The sequence below is a fragment of the Lynx rufus genome, unplaced genomic scaffold, assembly GCF_022079265.1.
Source record: "Lynx rufus isolate CCGP_SWC_20201006 ecotype Redwood Valley unplaced genomic scaffold, mLynRuf1.p SCAF_35, whole genome shotgun sequence".
Lineage (NCBI taxonomy): Eukaryota > Metazoa > Chordata > Mammalia > Carnivora > Felidae > Lynx > Lynx rufus.
Genome location: NW_025814851.1, coordinates 2,988,425 through 3,006,424, shown reverse-complemented (window position 1 = coordinate 3,006,424; position 18,000 = coordinate 2,988,425). Strand labels below are relative to the sequence as shown.

Here is an 18,000-nt window from a genome sequence, read left to right as displayed (position 1 = left end):
ATGTGATCCCTGGGAGAATGGGTGCACAGATCTATAACACTTCAATAAAAAATATGGGGAAAGGATCTGGCCCATATTTGTTTCATCTTTAAAATATAAATGATAGATAGTACTAAGTGGTTAATAAGATCCATTCTTGGTACTAGAATTTCTTGATTTAGTTGGAATGGATGGTCTTTGGAAGTAGTAACCTAAAGTATTCACACAGGGACTGATTGAATATCTGCCACGGAAAAGGGGTTCAATATGAAGACAACCTTTAGAAGAGAGGCTGAATTTAAAACTAAGTGATGCAAAGCCCTCCCTGCCCCCAGGTAGAGAAAATATGCCATTTGGAGGTAGATCTGAAGTCCACAGCCTAGAACAGAGGGTTTGATGTCCCAGAGACTATTACTTAAAAGTCCAATTGGGTAATCAGATGCGTATAATATGTAACCTGCCTTAATGGTAAAGAAATGGCTAGCGGTTTATAGCAGTTGCAGAACATCAGATGGTTTTTTGTGTCAGTTTTCTCTAAAATCCTTTTAAATTCCATTTGAAATATAAGAATTCATGCTAATAATGCCACAGAATGAGCACATTTTTTTTCTTCTAACCCCTCACTTCTGTATAAAATAACCCCAGTGTGTGATTTCTCACCATGCAATATGCTCAAAACAGTTGCTTTACATAAACAAAAGAATAAACAGCCCCTCAAGACACTGCCTCAACAGGCTGCCATTTGAATGAGGTTTGTGATTAAGAGCTTCTGAAATCCAAATGAAAGTCCCCCTCTATTTGTTTTCAGAATGATACTGGTTTTGTTTGTTCCTGTTGCTGCCCAACATATTTTCCTGGAACACTTTTCTCCCTACTGGCATGTCAGTGTGTGCTTTGAAAGCTTTTTCAAATTTAACCTAACGGAGAAGATAACTGTGCAGCCAAATCTTTATCCTGAAGAAAGACGAAGAAAAAGAGGACAAGTAGGAGAAGATCATTTCATTCCTTCTGATAGACTTGTGAAGAAGCATCAGCACTTTCTGAAAACCAAACTGTAATAACATATAGGATTGGATTTACAAAATCTTTCAGTTTGGCAAGGGACTCATCTTATTCACTGAGGATGTGCCCTATACTCAGGACCCAAATCCCTGTAAATCTTAACAATCAACTAAATTATTATGCCTTTTTATATTTAGGAAATTTACAAAATGTCATTTTAAGACATTACCAACCACTCTTAAATGCTGATTCAAAAAAAAAAAGAAAGAAAGGATAAGAATTCTAGAAAATAAGAGACAAATTGGAATAAAAAGCAGTGCATGATTGTTCACAGCCTTGAGTTTGATTTCCTGTTTTGTTTTTGTAGGGAAATGTCTTATGTCAGAGCAAGGGTATGGTGGAGAAATGGGGGGAAGCCATGGGTGCCACACTGGAATTCAATCCATGCAAAGCTGAAAAAATTGGAGACTGGACAGTGGAGAAGTGAAAGTAGAATATGAGGAGCCCCCATGGGAGACCATCTATTTTTTCCTACAGTCTCATCAACCTGGCTCAGTGAGCTGCGCCTACCCCATCCCTGAGGCAAGCTGAAGTCAAAGAGGAAAAGATGGTTATGATCTCGGTGTGCATGCGTACACACACACACACACACACAAGACCAGCACAGCTCTTCTGGTGTAGTCTATGCTGCTCACATTGTGTCATGGCGCCTGCGGTGCAGGGATAGGTGGTCAGAGCGAGAGAAGCTACGGTTGCAGTCTGTGCACTGGAAGGGCTTGATGCCTGTGTGCTTGCGAAAATGGCGGGTGAGCTCATCTGAACGAGCAAATTTCCAGGAACAGCCATCCCAGGTACATTTATAAGGCTTCTCTCCTAAAAGGGGGATATGACAAAACAAAGGGAGTCAGAGAAGAGATATTTGGATACTGGAAAGAGAACAGAGTACTTAATCTTTTATCAAGGCTTTGGTCAAAATTTGTGGCAATCACTTTGAAGAAATTTTCTCTATCCTTACAGATGTACTAAAGAAGAGCCAAAAATGGTAGAGTAGAAACCACACAGGTTCTGCCTGAAACAGGCCTTTGCTTGAATTCTGGCTCTACTATGTATTAGATGTGTGACTTTAAATAAGTCACTTCTCCCTGGTTCAATCTCTGTTACTTCAGCTTTAAAGGGGGATAAAAATACCTCACGGGATGTTTGAGACATCTTTTTTTTTTTTTTTTATCACAGTGAACAATAAAAAGTGGATGCAAACCCAGGTCTCTGACGCTTTCTACCATACCACATTATAGTAACTATATCCTCTCTTCTAATATATCCTAACATATATTCAAAAATAAAGCCATATACACAGACACAATGTGATTCACTAGAATAGGCCCTCAGCTAAGGCTACAGGCCTTCTGTGTAAGGTCAGAAACTCAAGGGCATGGAATGGCGTTGGAAGAAGCTCATCAAACTTTTTGAAATAGCTCCATGCTTAGTATCCTTATGTTGCATCTGGATTGTATATGGGATATGTATGCTCCATATAGAAAGCTAAATGAAAGGGGCAACAAGGTGGCTCAGTAGGTGAAGTATCTGATTCTTGGTTTTGGCTCAGATCATCATCTCACAGTTTGTGAGTTTGACCCCAGGTTCATGAGTTCAGCACAGATTCTGTGCTGACAGCACAGAGACTGCTTGGAATTCTCTCTCTACCTTTCTCTTTTCCCCTCCCCTGCTCTCTCTGTCTCTTTCCAAATAAATAAATAAACTTAAATATTTTAAAAAGTAATATAAAAAACATTAACACCGTATGACCCCCATTATGGTGTATGGATCACACACCACATATGTATATACTCAGAATAAAGGCAGTACCAATACACTTAAGTGTAAATTATGAGAAATGATTAACAGTGAGTGGATATATAGAAAATAAGGATGAGAATAGTAGAAAAGTGACTTTTCCTTTTTTCCCCATATTTCTGTATTGTTTGAATGTTTTTAAAATCATGATGTATCTTATAATAAAAATTTTTATATAGGCACAGGGAGATTGGTGGTTGGAAGATGGTGATAGAGTAGGAGGACCCTAGGCCCACCTTGTCCCATGAATGTAACTTGATAACTACCAAATCATCCTAAATACCTGAGAAATCGGCCTGAAGACTGGCAGAACAAACTCCACAACTAATGATAGAGAAGACACCACATTGAAGAAGGTAGGAAGTGAAAAGAGAGTTTGGGAGAGAAACATATTGTGGCCGCTGTGGTGGAGAGGGAGCCACAGTTACGGAGAAGGGCAAGAGTCAGACTAACAGAAAGTGGAGCACACAGGGGAAAAAAATCCCCATATCAATTGCTTAGAAAGAAAGAGGGACTGAATTTCATGAGTTCTCACAATGAGCAGGGCTTAAAGCCTAGAGTTTTAAAGGTCAGTGGGCTTGGATGGGTTAGAGCCTGGAGGACATAGCGGCTTCTGGAGAGAAGGCAGGCAAATAAAGAAACACACACACACACACACACACACACACACACACAACAATGGACATACAGCATGGAAACTTCTAACAGAGGAGTGTCAGGGGCACAGAGTGGGGAGGTTATTTACTCATCTCAGAGCATATCCAAGACAGGCAGTGTTTATGGAGAGACCCTTCTAGGAACAAAGGAACTGGCTGGTGCCATTTCCCTCCCTTGTCCTTTAGCATAAGCACAGGGCAACCTGTGGAAACCAGCACATTGTCTGTACTCTCTACCTCACCTGCTTGTACCAAGTCTCCCCACCCCATGTTCTGGTGGAACCACTACTCCAAGTCTAGCTTGCCTCAGTCCCAGAACAGTGGCTGCCCTCCCCCGGAAGACTGCCTCAAAACTCTGCTCAAATTGTGTCTCCCAACTTGGGAGTTTTGTAGAGACTCAGTTTCAGCAGCAGTAGCAAAAGGTCTCATTTCACAAACAGACCAAAGCACAACTAGTTAAAAAGCACCACATTTAGGTCATGGACCAAACACTTCCCATAACACCACAGTAGACAAGATAGCCTCTACAAATGACTGGCCTGAGGGATAAAGTCGTCAGGACAAAACAGCAGAACACAAACAGCACACAATGGAGACACTTTGGGAAGTGTGAGCACTTGGGGAACCGGAGCCACCACAGAACAGGGCACTACAGGACTTCTTCATAAAGCCATTACCCTCAAGAACAGGTGGCATAACTTTCTTAACACACGGAAACAGACAAAGAGACTTAGACAAAATGAAAAGAAAGATAAATTTATTCCAAATGAAAGAAAAGGATGAGGACACAGCCAGAGACCTAAGCGAAACCAATATAAGTAACATGCCTGAAAGATCATCTAAAGTAATGATCATAAGGAAACCCAATGGGTTTGAGAAAAGAGTGGAAGACATGAGTGAGACCCTTAACATTGAAATGAGGAATACCATAACAGAGATAAAAGGGCCAATACACAAAATGACAAACACACTTGATGGAATTAACAGCAAGCTGGAAAAAGGAAAGGAACATATTAGTGAACTAGAATATACAGTACCATTACTCTAATCAAGATGAACAGAAGAAAGAAAAAAGAATTATGCAAAATAAGAGTTAGGGAAATCAGTAACTACATCAGACATAATAACCTTCATATAATAGGAGTCCCAGAAAAATCAGAGAGAGAGAGAATGGACAGAAAATTTATTTGAGGAAATAGTAGCTGAAAATTTCACTAACCTGGGGAAGGAAACAGGTATCCAGATCAGGGAAGCACAGAGAACTGCCATCAAAATCAACAAAGGCAGACCCAAACCAAGACATGTAGTAATTAAGTTGGCAAAAATAAGTTATAAAGAAACATTTTTAAGGCAGCAAGACAAAAGAAGACAATAAGTGACAAGGGGAACCTATAAGGCAGAAGATTTTTTTAACAGAAACTTTGCAAGTCAGAAGGGAGTGGCATGATATATTCAAACTGCTGAATGGAAAAAAATACGCAGCCAAGAACACTCTGTCCAGCAAAGCTATCATTCAGAATAGAAGGAGAGATAAAGAGTTTTTCAGGCAAATACTAAAGAAGTTCCTGAGCACTAAACCAGCCCTGCAATAAATATTAAAGGGGATTCTTTGAGTGGAAAAAAAAAGATCAAAAGTGACAGTCTGAAGGTAGGAAACACAAAAACAATAAAAATGAATATTTTTGTAAAAAATGGGTCAACAAACTCACAAAATAAAAGGATGTAAAATATAAAAACATTTACCCAAAACATGGGGAGGGGAGGAATGAAAAATGGGTTCAAATTTAAATGACAATCAACTTAATATAGACCACTATATGCAGAAGAGGCTATACACAAACCTAATGGCAACTATATATCAAAAACCACTAATAAGTTGGGGAAAAGATGACGATGGAGTAGGAGGACCCTAAGCTCACCTTGTCCCATGAACACAACCAGAGGAGCTCACAAGGGAATGCACAAGAATGAGTGCTTCCCAAAGCCACTGTCTTGGTAAAGCGGGGGAGGGGGGGCTGAAATTCCTGAGTTCTTGCAATCAATAGAGCTTAAAACTTGTAGTTTTAAAGGATAGCAAACTTGGATGGGATAGAGCCCAGAAGGCACTTCACAGCTCCAAGAGAGTAAGCAGGCAAATAATAACCCAGTGGGAGACAGTATGGAAACAGCAATCTGAAGAGTGCCTCAGGCACATGAAGTGAAGACAATTCACTCTTCTGAGTATGTCCCTGAGTGGCACCTTTCCCAGAGACATCTCTCTGGGAAAAAGGGAGCTGGCTGGTGCCATTACCCTCCTATTCCCCTCAGCATAAACAGAGCCACCTGCTGGAAACAGTTCAGTGCTGACACTGGCTGCCTAATTTGCATACACCAGGCCCCACACCCCTGCACTCTAGTGGGACAGCCCTTCTCAGTCATGCTTACCTGAACCGAGTGCAACAGACTTCTCCCTAAGACCAGCACAAACAGCTGCCCACAACACATTTCTGACCAGAGAGGTCTGCATGGCCCCATTTCTGAGGAGATGGTGACAGGTCTCATTTCATAAGCACACCAGAGCATAACAAGTTAAAACTCACCACATTCAGGCCAAGGACCAAACACTTCCCACAGTAGGCAAGAAAAGTCTGTGAAGACCACTGGCCTGAAGGATAAAGCAGCCAAGACACAATAGCAGAGTGCATGCAGCAAACGCCAGAGACACTCCTTGAAGTACCAGTCCCTGAGCACTACATGACCTCTTCCTGAGGCCATTATTTTCAGAAACAGGAGACATAAGTGGCTTTTCTAATACAAAGAATAAGGCAGAGACTTAAACAAAATGCAAAGATGGAGGAATTTATCCCAAATGAAGGAACAAGAAGAGGCCATGGGGAAAGATATAAGGGAAACAGATATAAGTAACATGCCCGATGGAGAATTAACAGCACTAATCATAAGGATACACACTGAGCTTGCGAAAAGTATACAAGACATCAGTGAGACCATTACTATAAAGATAAAAGACTTAAAAAAGAATCAATCAGAGATGAAAAGTGCAATAAACAGGATTAGAAATACCCATGATGCAAGGGAGAGCAGGCTGGAAGAAGCAGAGGAGTGAATTAGAGACCTAGAAGACAAAGTAATGGAAAGCAATTAAGCTAACCAAAAGAGAGAAGGAAGAATTATGAATCATGGGAACAGATTTAGGGAATTCAGAGACTCCATCGCACATAATAACATCCCTATTATAAAAGTCCAAGATGAAGCACAGAAAAAAAGGGGGGGCACAAAATTTATTTGAAGAAATTAATAGCTGAAAACTTCCCTACTCTGGGGAAGGAAACAGACAACCAGATACAGGAGGCAGATAACTCCCATCAAAATCAACAAAAGCAGGTCATTAACAAGACATTTTGTAATTAAATTTGCAAAATGTGATAAAGAAAAATCTTAAAAGTAGGAAGACAAAATAATTCCTTAACATAAAAGAAAGACACATAAGGCTATCTGGAGATTTCTCAACAAAAACAGGAGCAAGGTAGAAGTGAATGGCATGGTATATTCAAAGTGCTGAATGGGAAAAAATCTGGAGCCGAATGCCTGATTTAGCAAGGTTATCATTCAGAATAGGAGGAGAGATAAATAGTTTCCCTGAAAAATAAAAACTAAAGGAGTTCATGACCACAAAACCATCCATGCAGGAAATATTAAAGGGAACTTTTTGAGTGAAAAGGAGAGACCAAAAGTGACAAAGACCAGAAAGGATTAGAAAAAGAAAATTTTCAGAAACAATATCAAAAGATGTAACAAAATGATACTAAATCCATATCTATCAGTAATTGATTTGAATGTAAATGGAATAAATGCTCCATCAAAAGACATAGGATGTCAGAATAAATGTTAAAAAGACCCATCTCTATGCTTCCTACAAGAGATTCATTGTAGCCACTCTGGAAAGCAGTGTGGAGGTTCCTCAGAAAATTAAAAATAGACCTACCCTATGACCCAGCAATAGCACTGCTAGGAATTTATCCAAGGGATACAGGAGTACTGATGCATAGGGGCACTTGTACCCCAATGTTCATAGCAGCACTCTCAACAATAGCCAAATTATGGAAAGAGCCTAAATGTCCATCAACTGATGAATGGATAAAGAAATTGTGGTATATATACACAATGGAATACTACGTGGCAATGAGAAAAAATGAAATATGGCCTTTTGTAGCAACGTGGATGGAACTGGAGAGTGTAATGCTAAGTGAAATAAGCCATACAGAGAAAGACAGATACCATATGGTTTCACTCTTATGTGGATCCTGAGAAACTTAACAGGAACCCATGGGGGAGGGGAAGGAGAAAAAAAAAAAAGAGGTTAGAGTGGGAGAGAGCCAAAGCATAAGAGACTGTTAAAAACTGAGAACAAACTGAGGGTTGATGGGGGGTGGGAGGGAGGGGAGGGTGGGTGATGGGTATTGAGGAGGGCACGTTTTGGGATGAGCACTGGGTGTTGTATGGAAACCAATTTGTCAATAAATTTCATATATATATATATATATATATATATATATATATATAAAGAGATTCATTGTAGACCTTAAGACACCTAAAGATTGAAAGTGAGGGGAAGGAGAGGCATTTTTCATACAAATGGGTGTCAAAAGAAAGAGTAGTAATACTTACATCAGACAAACTACAATTTAAAACAAATACTAACATGAGACAAATAATGGCACTATATAATCATAAAGAGGAAATCAAGCAAGAAGATATACAATTGGAAATATTTATGTACTTGATATGGTATCACCCAAATATATAAAACAATTAATGATAAACATAAAGGAACTTATTGACAATAATATAATAATTTTTAACACCCCACTTACATCAATGGACAGATCAAATAAACAGAAAATCGACAAAGAATCAATGGTTTTGAATGACACACTGGACCAGATGGACTTAACAGATATATTCAGAACATTCCTTCTTAAAACAGTAGAATACACAATCTTTTTAAGTGCACAGGGAACATTATGCAGAACAGATTATACATTAGGTCACACAATAAGCCTCAACAAATACAGAAGATTGAAATAATACCACGGACCATTTTTTTGACTACAACTCTTATGAAACTAGAAGTACATTACAACAAAATCTGGAAAGAGAAAAAATACAAAAGGTTACACAACATACTACTAAACAATGAATGGGTCAGCCGGAAAATAAAAGAAGAATAAAAAAAACAGACAGGGAAACACATGAAAATGACAACACAATGCTCCAAATACTGAGATGCAGCAAAAGTGGTCCTAAGAGGGAAATATATAGCAATACAGGGTTACTCCAAGAAGAAAAATCTCAAGTAAACAATCTAACCTTATACCTAAAAAAAGCTAGAAAAAGAACAAAGCCCAAAGCCAGTAGAAGGAATGAAATAATAAAAATTAGAGCAGAAATAAACGATATAGAAAAAAAGGAGATAAATAAAATGAGGATGTGGTTCTTTGAAAAAATTAATAAAATTGACAAACTCCTAGACAGAGTTATCAAGAAGAAAATGCAAAGGACACATATAAATAAAATCACAAATGAGAGAAGAGAAATAATAACCAACACCACAGAAATACAAACCATTATAAGACAATATTATGAAAAACTACATGCCAACAAATTGGACAAGTTGGAAGGGGTGAATAAACTTCTAGAGACATATAAACTACCAAAACTAAAACAGGAAGAAATATAACACTTGAGCACCCCAATAACCAGCAATAAATATATAACAACATATACATCTGTTGTGAAATAAGCCAGAGAAAGACACATACTATATGATTTCATTCATATGTGGAATTTAAGAAAGTAAAGGGCAAAAGGAGAAAGAGAGAGGCAAGCCAAGAAACAAACTCTTAACTACAGAGAACAAAATGATGGTTACCAGAGGGGAGGTGGGTTTGTGTGAGTAAAAGGTGTAATGGGAATTAAGGAGTGCACCTGTTGTGATTAGGCTTGTGTGATGTATATTGTTGTTGAATCACTATTTTGTACACTTGAAACCAATATAACATGGAATATTAACTATACTGCAATTTAAAATAAAATAAAATATATATTTAAAAAAGTATGGTGATTGCTAGTGGCTGGTGGGGTGTATGGTGAGATGTTGATAAGTGGTACAAAGTGTTAGTTTTGCAGGATACATAAGTCCTGGAGATCTAATGGAAAACCATTTGACTGTAGTTAACAATGTTGTACTGTATACTTGAAGTTTGCTAAGAGTGTAGAATTTAGGTGTTTCCATCACCAAGAAAGTAACTATGAGGTAAGGAATATGTTAATTAACTTGATTGTGGTGTATATTTCACAATGTATACATATATCATATCACAAAATTGCATATATTAAATATATACAATTTTATTTATGTTTTTCAAGTTTTTATTTAAATTCAAGTTACTTGACACACAGTTGTAATGTTAGTGTAATACAGTGATTCAGCACTTCCCTACAACTATTGCTCATCACAAGTGCACTCCTTAATTCCCATCACCTATTTAACATCCTCTCACCCACCTCCCTTCTCATAACAATCACTTTGTTCTCTACAGTTAAGAGTATGTTTTTTCATTTTTTCCCTGTGCTGGATTGTTTTGTTTCTTAAATTCCACATATGAGTGAAATCCTATGGTATTTGCCTTTCTTTGACTGACTTACTTTTCTTAGCATAATGCTTTCTAGCTCCATCCACATCATTACAAATGGCAAGATATCATTCTAAGACTCAGTAATATTACATTGTATATGTGTGTGAATACACACACACACACACACATACACACACACACACACACACACACACTACATATTATTTATCCATTCAGTAGTCAGTGGACACTTGGGCTGTTTCCATAATGTGGCTCTTGTAGATAATGCTGCTATAAGATCAGGGTGCATGCATTAATTTCAGTTAGTATTTTTGTATTCATTGTGTAGATACCTAGTAGTGCAATTGCTGGGCCATAGGGTAATTCTATTTTTAATTTTTGAAGAACCTCCATATTGTGTTCCAGAGTGGCTGCACCAGTGTGCAGTCCCACCAACAGTACACAAGTGTTCCTTTTTCTCCACATCCTAGCCAACACGTGTTGTTTCTTGTATTGTTGATTTTAGCCATTCTGATTGGTGTAAGGTGATATGTCTCATCATGGTTTTGATTTGTATTTCCCTGATTATAAGTGATGTTGAGTATCTTTTCATGTGTCTGGTGGCCATCTGTATGTATTCTTTGGAAAAAATATTTATTCATGTATTCTGCCCATTTTTTAATTGGATTTTATTCCTTGCTTAGGTGATTAATTGTATAAGTTCTTTATGAATGTTGGATACTAACCCTTTATCAGATATGTCATTTGCAAATATCTTCTCCCATTCTATAGGTTACCTTCTTTTTTTATTGATTTTTTACTTAGTTGTGCAGAAGCTTTTTATTTTGATATAGTCCTAACAGTGTATTTTTTGCTTTTGTTTCCTTGTGTTAGGAGAGATATCTAGAAATAAATTTCATTGGCCAATATCAAAGAAGTCACTGCCTGTGTTCTTCTCTAGGATTTTTATGGTTTCAGTTCTCACATTTAGGCCTTTAATCCAGTTTGAATTTATTGTTTGTATGGTGTAAGAAAGTGGTCCACTTTTATTATTTTGCATGTTGCTGTCCAGTTTTCCCAACACCATTTGTTGAAGACACATTCTTGATCCCATTTAATATTCTTTCCTACTTCTTTGAGGATCAGTTGGCCATATAGTTGTGCATTCATTTCTGGGTCTTTTGTTCTGTTACATCTAAGTGTCCATTTTTGTGCCATTACCATACTTTTTTGATTACTAAAGCTTTTTAATATAACTTGAAGTTCAGAATTGTGATGCATCCAACTTTTCTTTTTCAAGGGTGCTTTGGCTATTTGGGGTCTTGTGTGGTTCCATACAAATTTTAGGAATCTTTGTTCTAACTCTGAAAAATGCTGTTTTAATTTTGACATAAATTTTATGAAATGTGTAGATTTCTTTGTGTAGTGTAATTTTTAACAATATTTGTTCTTTCAATCCATGAGCATGGAATTTCTTTTCATTTATTTGTGTCATTTTCTATTTCTTTCATGAGTATTTATACTTTTCAGAATATGGGTCTTTAATCTCTTTGGTTACATTTATTCCTATGTTTCTTATTGATTTTGGTGCAGTTGTAAATGTACCGTTTTGTTAATTTCTCTTTCTGTTGATTCATTATTGTTGGATAAAAATGCAACAGATTTGTGTATATTGATTTTGTATCCTAAAACTTTACACAATTCATTTATCATTTCTAGCAATTTTTGGTGGAGATTTTCAGGTTTTCTATATAGACTACCATATCATCTGCAAAGAGTGTAAGTTTTACTTCCTCCGTGCTGATTTCAATGCATTTTATTTCTTTTTGTTGCCTGATTCCTGTGGCTAAGACTTCCAGTATTATGTTAAATAACAGTGGTGTTAGTTGACAGCAGTGTCTTTTTCCTGATTGTAGAGGAAAAGCTCTGATTTTTCTGTATTGAGGATAATAGTTGTGGGTCTTTCATAGATGTCCTTCATTATGTTGAGATATGCTCTCTCTTATCCTACCTTGCTGAGGGTTTTTATCATGAATGGATGTTGTAGTTTGTCAAATGTTTTTTTCCGCATCTATCGAAATGGTGGTATGGTTCTTATAATTTGTTTCATTAATGTGGTGTATCACATTGGTTGATTTGCAAATATCAAGCCAGCATTGTAACCCAGGAATAAATCCCACGTGATTGTGGTGAATAATTTTTAATGTATTGTTGGATTTGGCTTGCTAGTATTTTACTAAGAATTTTTGCATCTGTGTTTATTAAGGGTATTCTCCTTTAGTTCCCTTTTTATAATTGGTGTCTTTTTCTGGTTTGGGTAACAGGGTAATGCTTTCCTCATAAAATGAATTTGGAAGTTTTCTATCCTTTTCTATTAATTTTGGAATAGTTTATGGAAAATAGGTATTAGCTCTTCTTAAATGTTTGGTATAATTTTCCTGTGTAGCCACCTGGTCCTGGAGTTTTGTTTGTTGGCAGTCTTTGATTACTGATTCAACTATTTTTCTGGTTATTTGTCTGTTCAAGTTGTCTATTTCTTACTGTTTCAATTTTGGTAGTTTATGTTTTTAGGAAATCATCCATTTCTTCCAGGTTGTCCAGTTTTTTTTAGCATATCATTTTTCATAAAATTATTTTATAATGGTTTGTATTTCTGTGGTGTTGATTGTTGAGATATTTTTCCTCTCTCATTTGTGATTTTATTTAATTGGGTCCTTTCTCTTTTTGATGAGTCTGGCTAGAGGCTTATCTTTTTCATTAACTTGTAAAAGAACCAAGTCTTTATTTCATTGATCTTTTCTATTGTTTTTCTTTATTTTTAGCTTCTATATAATTTATTTCTTCTCTAATCTTTATTATTTCCTTCCTTATGGTAGCTTAGGCTTTGTTTTTGTTTTTGTTTGTTTTGTTTTTGTTTTGTTTTTGTTGTTTTTTTAGTAGCTCCTTTAGGTGTAAGGTTGGATTGTTTGAAATTTTTCTTGCTTCTGAGATAGGCCTGTATTGCTATATACTTTCCTTTTAACACTGCTTTTGCTGCACCTTAAAGCTTTGGGACCATTGTGTTTTCACTTTCATTTGTTTCTGTGTACTTTTAAGTTTATTCTTTCATTGTCTGTTTGACCCACTTATTGCTAAGTAGAATGTTGTTTCACCTCCATGTATTTGTGTTCTCTCTATAGTTTTTTTTATGGTTGATTTCTAGTTTCATACCATTGTCATCAGAAAAGTTGTATGGTATGGTTTACATTTTTTTTATTTGTTGAGGTCTGTTTGGTGTTCTAATATTGATCTATTCTGGAGAATGTTCCAAATGCACTTGAAAAGAATGTGTATTCTGTTGTTCTAGGATGGAATGTTCTGAATGTATCTGGTAGTCCATCTGGTACAGTTTATCATTAAAAGCCATTGTTTGTTGATTTTCTGTTTAGTTCTTCTGTCCATTTATGTAAGTGGGGAGTTAAAGTTCCCTAGTATTCCCATAATTTGGCTATTGTTGAAAGTGCTGCCATAAACATTAGGGTAAAAGTGCCCCTATGCATCAGCACTCCTGTATCCCTTGCGTAAATTCCTAGCAGTGCTATTGCTGGGTCATAGGGTAGATCTATTTTTAATTTTGTGAGGAACCTCCACACTGTTTTCCAGAGCAGTTGCACCAGTTTACATTCCCACCAACAGTGCAAGAGGGTTCCCGTTTCTCCACATCCTCTCCAGCATCTATAGTTTCCTGATTTGTTCATTTTAGCCTCTCTGACTGGCGTGAGGTGATGTCTCAGTGTGATTTTGATTTGTATTTCCCTGATGAGTCTAAATGTCCATCAATTGATGAACGGATAAAGAAGTTGTGGTTTATATATACAATAGAATACTACTTTGCGATGAGAAAGAATGAAATCTGGCCTTTTGTAGCAACGTGGAGAGAACTGGAGAGTGTTATGCTAAGTGAAATGAGTCATACAGAGAAAGACAGGTAATGTATGTTTTCACTCTTATGTGAATCCTGAGAATCTTAACAGAAGACCATGGGGGAGGGGAAGGGAAAAAAGTTACAGAGAGGGAAGGAAGCAAACCATAAGAGACTCTTAAAAACTAGAACAAACTGAGGGTTCATGGGGGGTGGGAGGGAGGAGAGGGTGGGTGATGGGCATTGAGGAGGGCACCTGTTGGGATGAGCACTGGGTGTTGTATGGAAACCAATTTGACAATAAATTTCATATTAAAAAATAAAATAAAGAAAGAAAGTTCCCTACTGTTATTGTATTATTTTAAATTAGTTTTTTTATATTTGTTATTAATTATTTTATATATCCAGGTGCTCTCATGTTGGGTGCATAAATATTTACAATGATTATATCTTCTTGTTGTATTGTCTTCTTTTTATCTATATATTCCCCTTTTTTTTTCCTTGTTGCAGTCTTTGTTGTACATGTAGTTAGTCTAATATAAGTATTGATACTTTGGTCTTCTTTTGACACCCATTTGCACAATAAATTTTCTTCATGCCCTCATTTTCAGTCTGAAGGTGTCTTTAGGTCTAAAATGAGTCTCTTGTTGGCAACAAATAGATGGGTCTTGTGGTTTTTTAAATCCATTCTGACACTCTTTGTCTTTTCTTGGAGTGTTTAGTCCATTTAAATTCAAAGTAATTATTGATAGGAGTGTATTTAGTGCCATTTTACTTATTTTGTCATTGTTTCTTTTTTTTTTTTTTTTTTTTTTCAATATATGAAGTTTATTGTCAAATTGGTTTCCATACAACAACCAGTGCTCATCCCAAAAGGTGCCCTCCTCAATACCCATCACCCACCCCCCCCCTCCCTCCCACCCCCCATCAACCCTCAGTTTGTTCTCAGTTTTTGTTTTGTTTTGTTTTTTTTTTTTATGAAGTTTATTGACTGGGTGTTGTATGGAAACCAATTTTGTCATTGTTTCTAGAGATTTTCTCTAATTCTTTCTTATCTCTGTCAATTTTGGCCTCTCCTTTGCACTCAACAAGTTCCCTTAATATTTCCTTCATGCCTGTTTTAGTTGTCCTGAACTGCTTTAATTTTTGTTTGCCTGGGAAATTCTTTTTAGTGTTTTTATTTAAATTCCAGTTAGTTACCATATTTGTAATATATTTTCAGGTGTATAAAATAGTGATTCAACGCTTACATAGAACACCTGGTGTTCATCATAACAAGTGTACTCTTTAATCCTTATCACCTATTTAAAACATATCCCTACCCACCTCGCTTCTGGTAACCATTAGTTTTTGATCTATGGTTAATGGTCTGTTTCTGGGTTTGCTTCTCATTCTTTTTCCCCCCTTTTCTCATTTGTTTTGTTTCTTAAATTCTAAATCACATGTTATTTTTCTTTCTGTGACTGTCTGATTTCAGTTAGCATACACTTCTCTATCTCCATCCATGTCATTGCTAATGGCAAGATTTCATTCTTTTTTTTTAAAATCGCTGAGTAATATTCCATTGTGTGTGTGTGTATGTGTGTGTATACACATATACATTCCATTTTTTTTTCTTCTCAGATATAGGGTTAGGGTTAGGTTTAGGGTCAGGGTAAGTGTATGTTCCTGGTATACTATAGTTTACAAAACTATAACCCTCTAAAACCAGAGGGTTATATTTAGGGTTAAGTTTAAGGTTAGGGATAGAGGTTAGGATTTAGGTTTAGGTTTAGTTATTAGGAGTTAAGGTTAGTGTTAAGGTTTATACCTAGGGTTATGGGGTCAGTTATTAGTGGGTTTATATTACTGAAAGAAGATGTTACTTAGATGACAGTTTATACATTGTAATTTCTTTTTTCTTTTTTTAATATGAAATTTATTGTCAAATTGGTTTCCATGCAACACCCAGTGCTCATCCCAAAAGGTGACCTCCTCAATACCCATCAACCACCCTCCCCTCCCTCCCACCCCCATCAACCCTCTGTTTGTTTTTAGTTTTTAAGAGTCTCTTATGCTTTGGCTCTCTCCCTCTCTAACTTCTTTTTTTTTTCTTCCCCTCCCCCATGGACTTCTGTTAAGTTTCTTAGGACCTACATAAGTGTGAAAACATATGGTATCTTTCTATGTATGGCTTATTTTCACTTAGCATAACACTCTCCAGTTCCATCCATGTTGCTACAAAAGGCCATATTTCATTCTTTCTCATTGCCACGTAGTATTCCATTTGTATATATACATTGTAATTTCAATGTGTGAAGCACCAGGCTCTTCCCTTGTACTTCTATTGAATCCATTTATAAACACACATATGTTAATGAAATAAGATGTTATTTGAATGAGGGATTTTACACAGTGTAGTTTCAGTGAGATAAGGACAGGGATCTTCCTATATGCTCCTAACATATGTTTACAAACATGTATATCTTAATGAAAGAAGGTGTTACTTGAAATATACATTATATGCTACCTAGTTTCATTCAAGAAAGAATAGATCTATTCCCACATGCTTCTACACATACATTTATAAACACATCTATATCAATGAAAGAAGTTACTTGAATGATGATTTATATACAAAGTAGTTTCAATGAGTTAAGCATATGACTATTCCCATATGCCTTTACAGGTATGTGTAGAAACTTTTAATGAAATAAGATGATACTTGAAAGACAGATCATACATAGCATGGTTTCAGAGTGTTAAGCATGCAGCTATTCCCATATGCTTCTACACATACATTTACAAACACCTGTATCTTACTCAAAGAAGACATTAGTTGAAGGATGCATTATACACATGATAATTCCAACTAGTTAAGCATACTGATACTATCTTATCTTTCTACACATAACTTATATCTTAATGAAAGCAGATATTACTCGACAGAAAGTTTACACACAGTGGGTTTTCCATGTGCTAAGCATGCAGCTATTCCCATAGGCTTCTTTTTTAAATTTAAATTCCAGTTAGTTAACATACAGTATAATATTAGTTTCAGGTGCATAATTCAGTTATTCAACACTTACAAACAATGCGAAGTGCTCTTCACAACAAGTGCACTCCTTAATCTCCATCACCAGTTTAACCCAAATTCCCACCCACCTGCCCTTTGGTAAACATCAGTTTGCCCTCTATGGTTAAAAGTTGTTTTCTTGGTTTGCTTTTTCTCTTCTTTTCTCCCATGATTATTTGTTTTGATTTTTAAATCCCACATATGAGTAAATATATATGTGGAAATATATGAGTGAAATATGTCATATTTCACTTTCCATGATACTCTTTAGCTTCATCCACATTACTGCAAAAGGCAAGATTTCATTCTTTTTGATGGCTGAATAATATTGGCTTTATATTATACATACCACATCTTCTTTATCCATTCATCAGTCAAAGGACATTTGGGCTCTTTCCATAATTTGGCTATTGTTGATAATGCTATAAACATTAGGATGCACGTATCCCTTCAAATAAGTATTTGTGTATTCTTTACATAAATTGCTGGATCATAGGGTAGTTCTATCTTTAACACTCTGAGGAAGATCCACACTGTTTTCCAGAGTGGCTGCACCAGTTTGCATTCCCACCAACAGTGCAAGAAGATTTCCCTTTTTCCACATCCTCACCAACACCTATTATTTGCTGTGTTGTTAATTTTAACCATTATGAAATGTGTGAGGTGATATCTCATTGTAGTTTTGATTTGTATTTCTGATGATCAGTGATGTTGAGCATATTTTCATATTTCCACTGGCCATCTTCTGTGTTCTTTGGAAAAATATCTATTCATGCCTTCTGGCTATATTTTATCTGGATTACTTGTGTGTTTTATGTTGACTATTTTAAGTTCTTTATATATTTTGGACAGTAACCCTTTACCAGACATGTTATTTGCAAAAATTTTATCCCATTCCATAGGTGGCCTTTTAGGTTA

The 18,000-nt window shown here is 36.3% G+C and overlaps 1 protein-coding gene across 1 annotated transcript in view; it reads right to left on the bottom strand.

Moving 5' to 3' along the window:
- Positions 1-1,672: 1,672 nt before the first annotated feature.
- KLF8 (KLF transcription factor 8) overlaps positions 1,673-18,000 on the bottom strand; it is a 75,221-nt gene continuing 58,893 nt past the window's right edge. The window contains 1 exon segment of the mRNA XM_047093608.1: positions 1,673-1,854. Within this exon segment, the coding sequence (XP_046949564.1) occupies positions 1,673-1,854 (182 nt within the window).